General features: G+C 40.1%; 1 protein-coding gene across 1 annotated transcript in view; it reads right to left on the bottom strand.

Annotated features, from left to right (window-relative positions):
• Positions 1–4,645: 4,645 nt before the first annotated feature.
• Positions 4,646–18,001, bottom strand: part of LOC140235263 (mothers against decapentaplegic homolog 9-like) — a 45,680-nt gene continuing 32,324 nt past the window's right edge. The window contains exons 5-6 of the mRNA XM_072315296.1: positions 8,077–8,316; positions 4,646–7,614 (exon numbers count right to left, since the gene is read on the bottom strand). Of these exons, the coding sequence (XP_072171397.1) occupies positions 7,214–7,614; positions 8,077–8,316 (641 nt within the window). The 3' untranslated portion in view covers positions 4,646–7,213. The remainder of the gene's footprint in view (positions 7,615–8,076; positions 8,317–18,001) is intronic.

Below are 18,001 nucleotides of genomic sequence, written 5' to 3'. Positions count from 1 at the left end.
TATGTTAAGGGAAACATTATTCCCCTTGCCTTCTGAAAGAGAGAAGTCGAGTGTTCTTTTGTTATGCGAGAAAAGTGAAAATATGTTGAATTTTCTTTATACTTTCTTTACATCGTTGTACTCATGTGACATCACAAGCTATAGTAGTCTTCTCATCCAGCCGTGAACTGAGCAGAACTTCAAAAAAATCATAACTTTTGAACAGATTGTCCAATTTTCCTCAAACTCTCAGTGATGTGCTCTACTAATATTGCTGCATTCACCCAACCCACATGTCTACGAAGGTGAACTTGTCCTTTATAAGACATGCGAGAATATTGACTCTGATTCTGATATGAATGTGACGTGCAACCGTGTTCATTTCTCCATGCAGGACTGTACTCCATGATCACGAATTTAACCACTCGCGAAATCGTCAGGAAGTCCCCATTCGCGAAAATTTGGACCTGCTAAACACATGGCATATAATAGTACATGTCACAACTAGATGCCCTGATGATATGGATGTTGTATAATTTACCCCAGGTAGCTTCCCTTAAATGTCATCAGTACTCTACCAAAATCATGTCATTATTTGACCTACCATTATCATGTATCCATAATTTTATATCACGGTCAAGAGGACCATCAAGGGTCAAAGGTCTTGTCCAATAGATGGAAGTGTCAGGAATTATTCATTCTCAGGATTTGTTGATAAACTAGTTTATCTTCTCACTCAATATGATCTCATTATGCATCATTTTATGAAAGGATAGGTTTCATGGAAACACCCCCCTGCCCCGCCCTCTCCTTATAATAAGCAAACAAGGATTACCACCATTCATTGAGTACCCTGGAAGACGCGAGATCTCTGGAGGATACTTTGGAGTCATTAATGTTATGCCACTGTGTCACATTTCTTGTTCCACCTAATGTTTGCGTGTGTATTTTTTGTTTTTTTAAATAACAACAATTATGTGTGTAGATGTGTATACATATACGATATGTTTGCTCATTGTCAATTTTGCACACTCTAGATGGCACATAAAGCATTACATATAGTGTCGTAACTGTCGTTTGAGACAGAAAGAGGCAAGTTAGAACCAAGTTGTTAAAAGCTAACTTGAAATGGGAGATGGATGATAGAGAATAAATACAGGGAAACCCCATTAAGACATGGCCGATGGGATTGCTGATTTTGCCTCATTGTGACCGATACCTTTGTCACAAACTTACCAGCCGAACACAGCAATGGAAAATCGAGACTGCCAACTTCACTTTGTCTTTACTATTAAAGAGCGATACTTCATTGCATTATAGAAAGCTTGTGATAATGGGTTTCCATGTAGATGGAAACGCAAGTATTTGCACAGAGCAGCATGGCAACTTTGTGAAGATACTGTAAGTTGTAGGAAAGTGGCACATTCCTCTTGTCATACTGTACATCACAGATGGGACATCAACATATCACACAGATTCGGTGGAAGGTGTAAATTACAGGCTACCTTTTATCTAAAGCCTCGTTTTTATTCAAGACTGCTCAACAAATAATCGGACAGACTACAATGTAGCAACTACACAAGTAAAAAAAGGAATTAAATTACAGCTTTCTCTCCACATCAAATGTCTGTTATCTAGGACCTCTTTTTCAATGGTTATGTCATCATCAGCATTTAACCAATAGAACAGGAGAAAATGTTTAACAGTACATCAACTTCACCTTTATACACATACACTTTCACTTTGGACTGACCACACTTATATATATATTTCTAAAAGTTTGAAAAAAAAAGAGGCAAGTTGACAATTCTACATACACTCCTTAGCTTATTCCTACGAGCCATGTGAGATAAATCATAACTGTGTACATTATTTCTAGGGGGAAGAGGATGAGGGAACACTGTTGATTAGTATTGCTAACATCCATGGAAAGAAAAAAAAAAGGAAGATGCAATGTAACTTTTTAAGGATGGCTTTCTACTTCTTGTCATTCAAACAGATGACAGAACACGCAAGTCTGTGTGGCAGCTGATCATTGAAGTACATTGACAATTTAACATGAAGTGGCATAAGGCCCAAAAGCTCCCTTGGTGCACTCGCGCCCTTTTTCGAAACACTCTGAACTATACTGGACTCACATCAGCCCAACGTTTTTCTTCATGTGCTGTGTTTGTCTCCTTAAACACATATCTGTATTTTTCTTGGGGGGGGGGGGAATACAGTGTATGAATGTGTGTGTGTGTGTGTGTGTGTGTGTGTGTGTGTGTGCCGCATGTGTGCTGCAGAAGTTGTGTGTGTTCGAGATGGAGCAACAGATGTGAGTTCACATTTCATGGCATACAATACAACAGTAATGCATAAGCAATTTACAATGGACAAGGATTGGCTACAATTACACTGCAGCTGATTGTGTGAGAGAGGGATATCAAATTACACTGTAACACTACTCAGTGTGAGATCACCTCGAAACAAAGGCTATATGAATGTGACATTCAAGTTTCCTTGATATTTAACATTTGTCGTCATTGACAACAGCTAACGAGACAATGCAATTACACTCTTTAGTGCTTGGATGCGTGTAGTTGCTAGGCATTTCTTGATTAATGTTTCAACATGACGCAACACTATTACTGGCATGTTATAAATGTTGCATGCTCGCCACAAAAAAAAAAAAAAGAAAGAAATTCATGCTATGTCAAGATCAAACCTGTGGCGTGGGTGGAAAAATGACAAGGTCTCTTTTGTCACATGGCCTAGCCTCACCATAAGACTTTTTTTCTGAATTGTTACAAATACAGCTCATACGCAGGGTTTAAACACAGAATACACTCAAGGCAAATTTGCTCATCTCTCTTCTCCCCCCCCCCCCCCAACACACACAATCCAAATATCTTACTGAAGGTACTTCTGTATTCATAAAATAACAAAGTCATATTCAAAATTGTCTGTATCACGCAACGGCCACAGTTAATGCTGAACTTGTCTGCCAAGAGGCAAGGAAAAGGCTGTTTTAAGCTGGTTTCGGAATGTGCCTTAAAAAAAAAAAGTCAACAGGACAAAACACACAATATAAGTACAAGGAAATACCATTATAATGAGACTGCAGGAACTGCCAATTTTACCTTGATATAACCAGTACCTCTATGTAAACATACTAAAAGAGATCAACTACATACAGTAGTGGACAATCGGGACTGCCAAATTCACCCTGTTAAAAGCAGTTCCTCTTTGAAAGTGAGCATGTTGCACCAGGGTTTTCTTGTCGCAGTTTAAATAGGAAGAAATAAGACGTCTGGGCGGCCCCGCTTCATGTTAGAAATTTGAGCAAGAGATAACCCTGTACCTGTACATAAGTCTGATTTTGTGCAGGTTAATCTTTCTGAGTCAGTTGAGTAATTTGTGAGCAAAGACCTGACCTAAACGGCCTAGCATCTTCCGCTTTTGTTCATAGCCACTGAACAAACAAATCCTCGTATGATATATTGATTTCATCTCGATGGTAGAAGTAAATACATGCGGTGCAAGACCGGTGTTACTGGTTAACCACTAACTGGCGACTTACTGCAAAAGAAAGAAAGCACCCTAAACACTTTTGACAAATAAAAAAAGACGGCGTACTAGAATGGCAAACTTATGCAAGTTTCACAGAGAACACACATGCTGGCTGAATGACTGTGGCGAGATCAGTGAAAACTCTCCCCTTTGCACAAGGCAACATTTTGACGATAATCACAATTTGGAAAGGGTTGCACTGACAAATGTTTGCTTGGATGCTGGAAGGCAAGGCAAACTACTACTTAGAGTAGGACACTAAACTTTTTGTATGTATATCAGAAAGAGCATTGTAAGGGGAGGGGAGGGGAGGGGAGAGGAGGGGGGGGGGGAAGGTTGTCAATCACTCATGGCAAATGAAAGCAAAATACATCCCTATACTGGCCTTGCCAGGTGATCCAAACAGTCAGACATACTAACATCATACATGCATTTATAATAATCAGGTTCAGCTTTGGCTCAGATGACCACATTTTCAATCTTGGAATAATTTCATTCTATCTTGATGTCAGATGCTACAAATATTTAACAAAAATGAAAAAAAAAAAAAAAAGGGGGGAAGTTACTTTGAACCTGTGAGAACAGCTTGAAGACATACATTACTACTTTTACCACAGTGAAAAGAATATTTCAGTTTGTTTTTTTTTCCAACCACTGTTTTCACAATACTGATACTGGAGGATCAACAATATTTTTGGGTAGAATAAGCGCACAAAGTAAAACACAGAATCAACAACCCTTTTCAAAAAAAGAAATTATTACTATCAAAAAGAAGCAAGTCTCTTTGATAAATGGACCAATGAATAAGAGTTTCACTCAGCTTAAAGACATAGAAAATTCATGAAATACTTCCATTTGTAAAGACTCTTTTTTTAACTACAGGCAGTTTAGTAAAAATTTGAACCCTTCAGTAGGAAACTGGTATGTCGAAAATTTCCCTCTGCATAACAGAAGCTGCATCATGTACAGAGTTTGAAAAAAATCCAAGTAGTGTGAAACAATCATAACATCATCCAAAATTCAATTGGAAATGTTGCTTCCCGTCCTACAAAGTCTGCACCACAATTGTACTCACAAAGGGTGCGGACAGCTACAAAAAAACCACACTTTCGGACTGACACAGAGTAGACTCAGTCACATGGTACACTGTACATTATGGCTACTTATCTACAACACCACATTACTTGGGGGAAGGGGTAGGGGGTAGAAAACCAGGAAAATTGCAGAAGGAAACACATACACTCTGACATCAAACAAGTACACCTCAATCATGAAACATGATTTTTTTTTTTCCTTTCCTAATGTTTTTTTTTCTTCCCACAAAACTCACAAAATTACTGAGATTGACTGCCAATTTCATAAGTTATAAAAAACACACAAAACATACTACAAGTGGGCCGTCATCGTACAAAAAAAACTGAAAAGTGTAAATGGAATCCCCCTAGAGGGCTGCTGACCAGGGGTGCTGATATTTTTGCACAGAATTTCTGAAACGATAACCACTTTCAACTGAGAAAGAAATGAAAAAAAAAAAAATAACACAAATTGACAGAGATTTGGCATAATTGAATGATAAATACAGCAAGCTAGGTGTGGTTGCACTTCAACGCTTTGCTGCAGCTTCTAGTCAAAGTACAATATCAATTAGAGCCTATTTCAAAGCGGCCGCAGCTAAATGAATACAGTCAGCCGTCATCTGCGGGTGGACTGCACATTCAGTAAACTCAAAATGACAAATAAAAAAAATAAAGAGAGAGAAAAATAAAGACAAAATGCGCACAGAATAAAAAGTTTGCAGAACAGATATTTGGTATAAAGCCCAGAAAAGTTGATTATGTTTTACATATTTACAATGACACAGTTGTTAAATTTCATCACATAGCATAATTATCTCCTTACATCTGGAAAACATGAGTAAGAAATCATGATGGTATGTATAATTTAAAAGCAGTCCAAACAATCTTGAATACATACAAAATAATTTGAGAAGAAACAGAGACAGAGGAAAGAGAGAACGAGAGAAAAACAGAGGAAAAGTGAGAGTGAGAGAGAGAGAGAATAATATCTGGAAGAATATAGCAAAGTATCGGATGACGGAAAATACAAAATAAATCAAACTTAAATTATTGTACAGATTATGTAATCATGATTGACATAAAAATTCAAGTTATGTACACTGAGGAAAACACTCTTCTTCCCTTTCAGAGGAAACAGCAATGGCTCCTTGCTCTCTCAAAACACTTATCCTTTACTAGGTTACCCATCTTGTTTGGATCATGGCAACTTACAGAGATTAAATGAGTTGAACTCAAGAATTCATGTTCCATTGTCCTGCAAGCAAGAAGCAAGGAACTGGAGCAAATGCTGAGGTGCACTTGCCTTGACGGGGCGCTATTTGTTTTATACTTCCGAGACTTCATGAAAGGGTGTTCATTTCCTTATCCTTTTTCCCCCTTTAAATCTGATCATTGGAGGCAATCAATCTCTTCATCTGGGACGATTGTCGATTGTCATTCAACACCACCCCCACTACCCCGATACTTCATGCTGATGAATAACGATGCCGGGCATGTAAGAAGTTTCTTAAGAGGTTGCTCATAACAAGCTCCATTCGGCTTGCAACATGTGATACCCAAGGCATTAAGTAAGAACAATCATTGGACTTAGCAGTTTCTATCCTACTGTTGGGCTTTCAAAACTTTGAATCCTTATGTCGGATGACACTTTCCTGTGCCTGTGCCCACAGCTGGGTGAGCTCACACTCTGGTTCATGAAGAGACTCGCTAGGCAAACCCAGGTTTTCTCAAACATCTGTCAAATCCACAGAGACTCCGAGTTGGTGGCCTGAAGAATCAGGCACTGCCATTTGCCAAAATACTTTCTGAGTTGCACATTTTTGCATGATTCACATTTTCATCGGCAACATGATTTTAAGGTCGCTTGCCACTTTGACGAAAGGGAGACAGAATTTGACTTATGCAATATCAAGAAACACATCGTATAGGAGTTGGGGTTTGTCCTGTGTGTATGGATTCAACATTGTCTTACACTAACTACCTCTATAATCCTTTCAGGACCAGCAGCTGACAGTGTGTATGACACTTCGTGGACATTGCTTAGCCACAGCAGTGAGAGAGAGTTAATATCATTCCTGTAAATGTGCCCTCTTTGAGTGGCTGATCATGAACGGATAAAGATGGCGAACTAGTATGACGGGCACAAACCCAAAAGGTTCATGGCAGTGTGGTTTGTGCTCTGCTCTTGTAGTACACCTGCTTCTATTTTAATGCTCCCATGAAAGCCCTAACCTTTCGGTTTTGGGAAGTGGGGGTGGGGTTGGATAAAGTGTCAAATGTCAAATGTCTGGTCGATAATTTTCTCTGCTGGGCAAGTGCTGTGCATACAGTGGCTTTCTATTCTTCCCCCTGTTTCACAGCTCAATTGACATAAATGAATGATATGCAATGGTATCTTGGCTGGAGAAGGAACAACCTGGAGACCAGAAAGAGAGGACAAGTTAGGCAGGTTGCCTCCAAGATGATCTCATATCTTTTTCTTCTTTTGTTTTTCAGACTGATATACACTCATAATGAGAAGGATTCTCACTCTTTTCTTGTCTTCTCAAACCTTTTCCTCAAGGAACGAACATATGACAACTAGGGCAAAAAACAGTGTCCGTAAATCACGAAACCGAGGAGATGGGGTTGTGGGGTGAGCCCATCTGGGTCAGGACCTTGTCCAGCCACTGCAAGGGTCCGTTCAGGTGGATCTCGATCCAGCACGGGGTGGAGGTCACGTCCTGGCGGTGGTACTCCGCCCCCCAGCCCTTCACGAAGCTCATGCGGATGGTGCACATCTTCGTCAGCTCGTATACCATCTCGAAGCCGTGGTTGACGTACTGGGAGAGCAGGGCGGCGAACTCCTGGTTGTTGAAGATCTTGAGCGAGCAGCCCGGTGGGATCTTGCACACTGTGGTTGGGTGAAAGCCGTGCCGGTGGTTGCAGTTGCGGCTCTGCACGAAGATGCTGCTGTCGCTGAGACACTCGGCATACACCTCACCGCCTACGTAGTACAGATGCACACCTAGGTCGAATATAGAACACAGACAGTTAGACTGCTGACCAAAATTTGGTCAAAAAGCTGGAATTAGATACAGGCAGAATGTGAACAGAGTCCTGAGAGCTAGACTACTAGACCAGACAGGTTGGAAAACTCATTTGCTAGGTGCTCTTTTCCCTGAATAATTTGACACAATCCAGAACAATCCATCTCTTAATCACTAAAATGACATCAAATCTATTATTTTTTTTTAGCTTCAAAAGAACATCCACAATCTCGGTGAAAAAGTAAACAAAACCTTTAGATCTGAAATAAAAACTTGTCAAAAATATCCGCAAATTACACCTTTCAAATCTAAATTAATAAAACTAAATATTTTGATTCCTTTCCTTCCAAACAAAAACAAAAATTATGTTGAAAACAAGACTAGCAAAGAGATCAGCTCTTCCAGAGCTCAACTCAGCGAGAGCTCATAGGGACACCTACCTTTGCCGATGTGTCTTCTGGTGTTCTCAATGGTGGAATTACGGTTGACGTTGGACAGAAGACCGAGGCAGAAGCGGTCATGGTTGTTGGATGGGTCTGTGAAGCCGTCCACAATGACACTGGTAGTGGTGGCGTGGAAGGGCTCCCCCACACGGTTGTTCAGCTCGTAGTATGCGATGGAGCACCAGGACTGCGGTTCCTGATACGTGACGGGGGCGACATCGCCGCGCTCCACAGCAGCTGCAAAACGAAGAAGAAGAGAGAGGTTCAATTATACTCCATGCATCAAAAAAGCAAGGGGACAGATAAGATTCCGGCAAATTTTCAAAAGAAACACACGACCTGAGATTCCAGGTCCTGGACCAGCTCTTGGAAATGAGAAGATGTGATTACACGAGGAAGAGGAAGTGAGCGATAACATCACCGGAAGTGGCCTCTTCACTACCAAGAACAGGCTCATGAGTTGCAAAGAAAGATTTTATTGTACCTCAGGAATGTCATTTTCATGTCTAGAGATATCAATTTTCTGTACTTAGTAGAATCATTGAAAAACAACTCTAGGTACTATACTTGACAATGCAATGATGAAGTCTGTAAGCGTAGTCTCAAGAGTTCACCATACTAGCCACAGTCTTACATCAACATGTTAAAAGAGTGTCAGGGTTTTTTCGGCAAGCTTTTCACTGGGATACACAGCTCAGTATAGCCTCCCTTCACAAGTAACTTTTGGCAAGCAAATATTTTACTTTATTCATATTTGATGAAAAGCAACATCAAGGTAAATAAATGGCCACATCATGAAAGTCTTCTGAAAGAGATTTCGCACCCCGTTTTCTGGTGAGAGGCTTGTAAAACAGATTTGATGATACTATCCATTAGAAAAGCAGCATTCTCACTGTGCTTCCATATCAAGGGGGTAAAATACATTCAAGGTGTCATTATTACGCATAAAATGATAGCTCTATTTGTGTGTGTGTGTGTGTGTGTATTTGTACGTTTTTGCATTAAAAACAGATATCATGCCACAGGAAATTTCAGAATCATCTTGCAAACAGTTGAGAGACATTTTCCGCTCCGTTTTTATACATTTGAAAAAAAAAACTGAATTTCATTAGATGAGGTGATCATCATACTTCCCACCGCCTCCCATAAAAAAAAAAAAACATAGGTGAAGAAAGATATAAGAGGGATGTCCACAAAATCAAAACATAGCTCAGCTACTAACAGCCGAAAGTTTGACTATATCCAATATTGACACTCCTGCTGCCTGCCAAGATGCTCTGTTCATATTTGTCATGGGGGTGCAGCGCAAGAAGGGCTCAATGCCATCACCAGGGTTATAGCTATTCCAATAACTACACCTGTTAGGGTGAATAACGGAAGTGCGCATTGAGCCCACCACTGCACTTCACAGGCCATACTGAATGTGATATCACCGTGAAGAAAAAGTTGAGATATCTTGACAGACAACTGCCCGACTGCAACCAATAAGTGACTTGCATGGTAACATTTACACACACACCAACAAATACTTGTACACACATAGATACAAATGGGGAACTGTAAAATGCAAACTTTAAACTGAAAATTGCAAATAATGACTAATACTATATAGAAGAGAACCATTATCAACAATGAAAAAATAGAAGTATAAAGGTAATGATAATAACCTAAAGTAAACGTCTCAGCTCGGACAGGCTTTAGTAATGAGTTTTCAAAAAATTCAAAGTACAATAGCCCAGCTGCATTCAACACAGCTAAAATAGCGTAAACAGTCAAATGGGCTAAGAATATCCTATGACACATTTCCTATGAAATGAAAGCTAAGGAACAGTGCAAAAGGGGAACACACACACACAAAAAAAAAAACAACAGCATACAAAATGGGTGGAAAAATAACAGAGATTTCATTTACTTTTCAATTATGGGCAACAGCACCATAGTCGAAAAGTGTTCTTTAAATCACAGAGACAGATGATTCCTATTGCACACAATAGATGGTGTGGAATGTAATTTGGCAGGGACCCCCCAGAGGTGTTCATGAGACTTGGCACCCAGCGACGGCCTCATTGGTCCTACAATGTTGGTACGTGCCTGAATTTCAGCAGATTCCCTCGCCAGGCGACAACTCACGAACGGCGAGAGAGCGTCCCCGTCACGGAGCGAGGAGTTACGTGATAAGTAATGACTCAATCCAATCCAGAATTCATGTGAATGGACTCTTTTTTTTCGTCGATCTGGCCAGCCGATCATTGGGGGTGAGTCAGTCTGGAGTCATCCCGCCGCTCATTGCGCCGTCAACTCTGTGCGCTTCTATAATGAAACCGCCCCATGCTCTGCCTTCCTAACTCGCGGGCAGCAAATGTTGCAGCGGCCAACACATGATGCGCGCTGCAGCATGCTGTGCAGTCAGTTGTCAGGGGATGGGTGGGGGGGGGGGGGGCTGCTCACGATTCTGTGAAGGAGAATTCAATCTTGAACATCAGCCTTGTGTTACGAAGGCATTTCCCATGTGACTCCCCTACCCAATCCTCATTGCAAGAATCAAATCAAGCAGCCAAGAATGACATGGCACACAATGTGTGCCTTCATTTCTGAAAAGTGGATTTCTTGAATTTTATCATAGCTACAAGTAAAACACTGAATAATCAGTGCTCAATTACGTGGAAGAAGGCAAATTTGTCAATCACTTGCGGTAAAAACAACTCAAAATATGAATTCATTAATTTGAACAAGTGAAATTCTACACCCAAGTTTGAATAGGTAAATGGAGAGATTAACAGGGCTGCCAACATTTCTCCATCAAAATCAGGGAGATTTCAAAGATCAATCAGAAGACATATAGGCCTAATACATGCATCTCAACTGGCAAATTAATTCCTGAATATGGGAGATTTTTTTTTCTTCTCTTATATCTGGACATGAAGAGATATTGAAGTTTTCAGGAAGCAGGAAGACTTGGGAACTCTGAGAAAAACTCTACAAAGAAATCAGTGCCATTTCACTGTGATCCAAGTAAAAATGAGAAAATCGTGGAATAATTCAGTTTTCATTTTCATATTCATCACATTCACAATATGCATATCAGATGAAGCTGCAAGATACTGTATCAATTCTTTTTATGATTTTTTTAAAGATACATAAAAATAAAATATTTTCATTAATCTAGCAAATTCACAAGTGCTCCATACATAAGCCATTCTTGCCATACCATCACAACTCTTGAATGATTTGATTGAAAGTTTACAAACCAAAAAAAAAAAAAAAAAAGTGACATGTGTGGTAATTTGTGTACTGTAATTCAATCAAAGATTTAGGAAGTGAATATTTAGAACTTTACCTCATCTAACTCAAGTTTGCGACTGATATCATTGTTTCAACAAAAAAAAAAAAATCACATTCTTATGTTGTATCTTTTTCTCAAACTTTCCCAACTTCAAACTTTCCCTATTCTGTATGTTTCACTTTATTCAAATTATTGCAGCCTCCTTGAACGTGGAATGCAGTTTCACTACAGAAGGCGTCGAGTGTTCCAAACACTGTCAAAGAATGTGGCCCGACATGATAGGTGTGGGCATGGCATGAATCCTGGCGAAATCACATCCACCATGAAACTGGAAGATCCGCTTTCCGACATTAACCTCCACTCCTATCTTTGTTGAGCATCTGAGCTGGTTTCAATGCCAACCGTGATGACGGGTACAGAACAAAGCCTCGTGATCATCAACTACTTCCCTCCCCCACCCCCTCCCCCTTGCAGATTCAGCCGTAGAGAACAAGTATTCCATATCCCCCATCAAGCTATCAATGTTCCGTGACAGTCGCCACGGAATTCAGCCGCTATGCAACACCGGGCAACCTGGAGGGCTGCGTTCACATTGTATCTCACTCTCCTATTAAAAAAAAAAAAAAAAATGCAGGAGGTGGTACACTCCTCATCACTCTGCATTCACATCATGTCTCACCCTTCCGAAAAAAATCACACTGTCAAAGAATGCAGAAGAAGGTACATTTCCCATTCCCTGTCTTTAGCGCTCCTGAGAATTCCTAGATTCTTTCCTCCAAGATAATTAACTTTGCCATTTGGGAAGACGAAGTCACAGTAAGGATGTATATCTCTGGTATTTTATGGTCATCATCCGTTCGGATGAGTCATATGCTCAATGGCATTCTGACATATCATATATCGAGAAATAGAAATCCAAAATGATGGGAAGACCTGTTGACTTGCAGAGAGCCAAATATCTGGTTACAAAGCTTGAGCAATCTCGTTTCACTTCTGGGATATTTTGTGCAACAGCAACTCGCTACACAAAAGACATTCCTTTTGAGTGTGTATGTGATGGTTGCGTGATACCTGGGCAGAAGCTACAAGCCATGGTCTCACTGATTTTTAGTGTCATATAATGCGAAGTAAGAGAAAGAGGGATGGGGGGGGGGGAAGGGGAGGAATGGATTGAGAGAAAGTGTGCACAGTGTACTCACAGCAGTCATATCAGGCCACCCCCTCTCTTACGGTTGCCTTTACGTCTTGGAATGTTTTCTTATTGGCAGAGGCAGGGGGTTGGTGGATTTACGTCAGCCTCCCTCTCTCCCTCTCCCGGACGTGTCAATACGAAATGGAAAGCAAAGAATGCATCCCAGCAACAAAAGGGACCCTGGCAATAAACTACATACAACAATGTGTTTCAGGCGAATCAATATGGGTTGGGCGGGAGTGTCGCTGCTAATATTACACTATCGGATCGTTTTGTTTTTCCAGAGGCTTGTTTACAACAAAATTTGGAATGCAGGCAATGCTAATTATTCATTACCCTGACAAACCTTTAAAACTTGTGCTACAATGTACTTATATTTCCTTTGATGATACAAAAGCCAATCTTAAAAAACTCTGCAAGCCTTGACCATGCAAGCAAACTTTCATATCAAAAGCAAGGAGTAGTTGGTCTTTCCAGTGTTCTGATACTTTGTCCAAACAATCTCCTTCTCCAACATTCCACACTTTGAATGCCACAATTGGTATCTTTCTCGATGAAAATGAAAGTACTGTTATGAATGTCATACAGACATACATGGATTGACAGTAAATACAGCTGCACTGTGATTTGGCTTACTGTGACATACAAATCGTGACAGGGCCTCGTCTACCAGAGTGTTTTAATATGTGAGATTACTCCCATATGGTTTAATCATTGAATATAATAAAGTATACACATGAAAATAGAATATGATCTCCCATTGTCTAATGTTCGAATGCTGTTAAAAAAACAACTACATACCATACACACAAAAATGTATTCTTAAGCAGGATTACCCCTTCCAACCCCAACCCCCCCCCCAAAAAAAAACAAGGCAAGTGCCAAATTGTGTCTCGCCCATTCGCGTACAAGGAATTAATATTTTTCATAACTCCCTGAAGTTAATTGACCTGCTTATAACCTTTGACCTTGTGGTGACCTTCAACACCCCAAGGGACATTTACCATCCAAGTTTGGTCACAAACGGACAAAGGGATCAAAAGTAATGAGCTATAATCGAAATTGTGAGTTTGGTAAGTGGGAGGGGCTCTCTAGTGCTAACCGCAGTCCCTCACCCCCTCCCCCCAAAAAATCTAAAAATTACCCCTCATGAAATTCTTGGTATCTGCGCATTCATAAATCATCAATTTCAAGTAGGTACTAGAGGAGAAAAAGAAGCACAAAGTAGTGAAATGGGTAACTGTTACAATACTGAAAGGTGATATCAGAAGCATTTGCAGCAACAGGCATGATTAAGTTCTATTCCACTAGTTTGACAATCTCTTCACTCACAAATTCACAGGAATGTCAGAGATTCAATTTTTCTGAGGTCATGCAGGAACTCAGACATTTTTACTTTGTGTACATTTCATATCAATTTCAGGTAACAATCTACTTATAAATGGAATTTAAGATATCGTTGTCATGAAGCTCAATCCAATGAGAGCTACATCGTCATTCAAGAAACTCTGAAGTTACTATCCTTTTCCAAGAATGATTTCAACCAGGTTGTCTGTCTCTTCATCTGTGATTACTTTGAAAACGCATTGTCCTGGTACCAACCACCCCCCACTCATTTTTTTTTCTTTTTTTTTATGGGGGAGGTGAGCATACAAGGTGTGTACACAGTGTCGCCACATATTCAATGTTTGTCCACAAATTTACTGGAGATACATTTACTACTATTTGCGGATGGGGGGGGGGGGGTCTTTTAATCACCCACAAATGGACACTTTGAACAACTACTTCAATCTGCATGAGATTCATACTTTGCTAGAGTTCATGTGCGCAGAGCCCACTGCACAAATGTGTTTCAGTACATAAAGCACAAAAAATTATATAACTAAAAAAAAAAAATCAGCTATCATTTAAAAACAATACATGAGTACAAGAAAACAACATCAAACATGAAAAAAAAAAAAAGGAAAACAAAAAATAGCTCCCTTCCATTGCCATGAGTAGTAGTGTGTCAGGTTTTAGGAAATATGTAAAGGGACATGGAGGAAGAATTGCTTGCTCAAGAAAAGTGCAAAGACTCCACAGAGCAGCTGAGTGCACTTCTAGTGAGACACAGCTTGCCTTAAAGGGAATTACGAACCAGTTAAGAGTTGTAATGTATTGACGTGTATCATCAACTCACTCATTTACACATTCATATTGACTGCTTGAGAAGTGTTTTCTGAAAATTTGTTAAACTTCACGATATCATAACTTCCTTAATTTTTATCCAGTTTTGATCACATTTTCACTGTTGTGCTTATAAGATTTCATTCTTTCTTATCAGACTATACACTTTCACTGATCTCGGATTCCCCTTTAAGGCTGTATGTCAACTGTTTTACATTGCTGTTTTACGATTTGTGTCTCATGGCACAGAATATACAGCCTACACCATGGCAAGCATTAATCATTCAGAATGAAGATAAAATTCATTCTTCCCAGGTGCTACCATATCATCTTGATTTACAAGACTTATGACATGCCATAACATCTAGTCGTTTCTACATCTACCTCAATAAAAACAGAACACCTATGGATTGGCGTTAAATGTCAGCTGTAAAAGAGTATAATTTGTGAATATGCCTGTCACGTTCCCGGGGCAAACCATATATTTGATTACAAAGAATACAGTCAACTGCTTCATAAAAAATGCAACAATACCTTTCAAACACAGATAAGAAAAAAGTAGTACCCTCTCATGTTTCAGGAATAGCATATTGTTTCCAGCTTCATCTGAGAGTGAAAATATGCATCTCCCCCTAAAAAAAAACCAAAAAAACTTTTATCCCTTAAGACAAATTAAAATTGATACTGGATGAACAATACCAAAGCCAGTCATACAATGTAGAAACAGTCATAAAATGGTCAATTCAAAAGTCAGTGATTTGTTATGATTGGTACATTTTTACGGTGGACAAAGTAGAAAAGGCCGTTCGAAGGTACCATGTTACTGCAGTCTCCCTTTAATACAGTATATCATTTATTACGGTGCTGTAAATGTCAACATGAAGTAAACAATCTGTATCTATCCGAATGCAGCAATTCCACCTCTGACCTACCCCCAACAAGAGAAATTCAATGCTACGCCAATGATAACATCTGCTTCTTCTGCCTTGTTTCTAACACATACAGAATACTTCATGTCTTCTTCAGTCCCTTTGTAATACAGGATGACTTTCAGATGAACTTGCAACTAAAATGACTTTATGATAACAGTATCAAGCAGAAGAGTATTTCTGCCTCACCATTATTAACACTAGAATTTCCTTCACAAACAAAGGGGAGACATATTTCAATGACAGAATTGAAGAATTTTGTTGTTTTGCTCAATATTGTATGTGTAGCCATCAAAGGGTACATCTCACACACACACTATGGTCAAGAATGAGTGGGATCGCACACACTACTCATCAAAGCTATCTCTGTGTGTGCAAGCAAGAAACTTGTGACGAGGACTGGAACTTACACCTGGTCTAACCTCTGAAAGACTTTGGATGCATGCCCCTGTGCCATTATGTTAACCAAACACACAAACAAACATGATTTTTCTCATATTTCTCCCCAGCAATGAGAGCTGTCTCTCCACATATCCAAAGGTGGAAGTGTCTAGCATCTAATGCCAATGCATCACCTGGAACATGACTATGCCTTATTGACAGGATGAGATGCTATTTGGAGATGACAGCAGCATCTTTCTCGAGACATCCATCCCCCTTCCAAAAAAATGTTTGCACAAGAGTGATACCACCGCTGGATACCACTGAAAGGGGAAAGAAGAAGGGAATGATAAAGAAGACAATAAAGAAGAAAATAAGGAAGAAGAAGAAGAAAGAAGGAAAAAAATGGAAGAAAGTTATGGCTGTTGCTCTATGTGGCGTCAACTTTGACCCTTAAAAACGGCAAGGGTCTGAGGGCAAGAATACACGGGGTGTCGCCCACATACATTCTACTGGAGCAGAGAGAAGCAGAATGATAAGCGTGCTGATCTCTCTCTCTTTCCCTCTTTCCTTCTTTCCTCCATGGGCCAGGAAGTTCTGGACCTTCTTGTAACGGAACACCTCAGTCTGCTTGGCTTCCTCTCGGGGAGTCGGCTGTTAGACAAAACAAGACCGTAATCACCTGTCCCTCACCAACACCTTCCCCATCTACCGTCGTCGTCTCGGCAGACAACCTTAAAGGTATTCGGGGCTCTAGCATGCACACAGTGTGCCATCCAGGAGGTCGATTTGCGTCTATGCCCTCTCGGTTCAGCCCATCCACTCCACCCCTCCCCCACCTCCTCTTACTGTCAACACGGTAACATGCGACGCGGCCGGTACAGTTGCAGTCTGTTCAGCAGACAGGCACACATACATAATGCATGCAAACGCAGGAAAAAAAAATCTTGCGGAGAGCTTAATGCTTTCGAGAAATGTGTCAAAGCGTGGATAAGGTGGGATATTCTATATCAAGTTTGGAAAAAAAAGAGACAAAAAATGCCCAAACCTAAAAACAGAGTGGAAACTGTGTCGGGAGATTTTGTTTTCATCTACTGCGATGTAAACAGGCACGATAAGGATCTTCCACATCAGGCAATAGTGCCAGTATAATTTCCTGGTGAAAGTCAAAACAGATAAGAGAAATGCCCACGTGTGGAACACATTTCACTTTCCCTTCTTCCCCTGCAGACAGAATCACTCATTGAACTTCTGTCTCGACACAAACTGAATGCATTGAATCACCGAAACTTGTGCCGACTAATGTGGAGATGAATGTTCATGGTACCATTATAAATTTCTTTCACAAGTAAATGCCCCGATTGTAGAACTACCCACGATCAATAAAGCATTCTTTAGTCCTTCCTGTTGCTCTGCATGGTCACTTCCAACCCATACATCCCTAAAACGATGCACCTTCCATTACTTCAGCATCATTTCAGCACCTGATTTTCAGTGATACATGATTTATGTACCACTGAGCGACCCCCTGTTCAGACGCAAGCCAGTTTATAGCAAAACTCGATAAAGAAACGACGTATAAAGAATCATCGTATAGCCGACAGACCGTTCAGACGCTAATTTCTACGAAACAATGGTCTGACTGTCGTTTCGCTATACGTCGTTTTGTTTTACATTGTTTTGTTAGTCAGCATTCAGACGTATAAATTCAATGTATAGCTATACCATTCTAGTATAATTCTTTTTTTTTTTGCGTCTGAACACCCTGTGAGAGAGACAGAGGGATGGGGGACATTTTGTGTATGCACATAGTATCTGTCATGTGTCTCTTACTCTTTTAAGTGTGGCTTTCTTTTTATGTGTGGCTGAATCACATGCGGCTAATGTAAGGAAGAACAATGTTCGACTTTCAGGTGGGGTGAGAATGTTCAAATTGTCTACCTTTCATCTCGCTGTGGTCAGGTGTGTATA

The sequence above is a fragment of the Diadema setosum genome, chromosome 11, assembly GCF_964275005.1.
Source record: "Diadema setosum chromosome 11, eeDiaSeto1, whole genome shotgun sequence".
NCBI lineage: Eukaryota > Metazoa > Echinodermata > Echinoidea > Diadematoida > Diadematidae > Diadema > Diadema setosum.
Note: the sequence above shows the minus strand (reverse complement) of the source record. Positions and strands in the feature narration are given on the sequence as shown.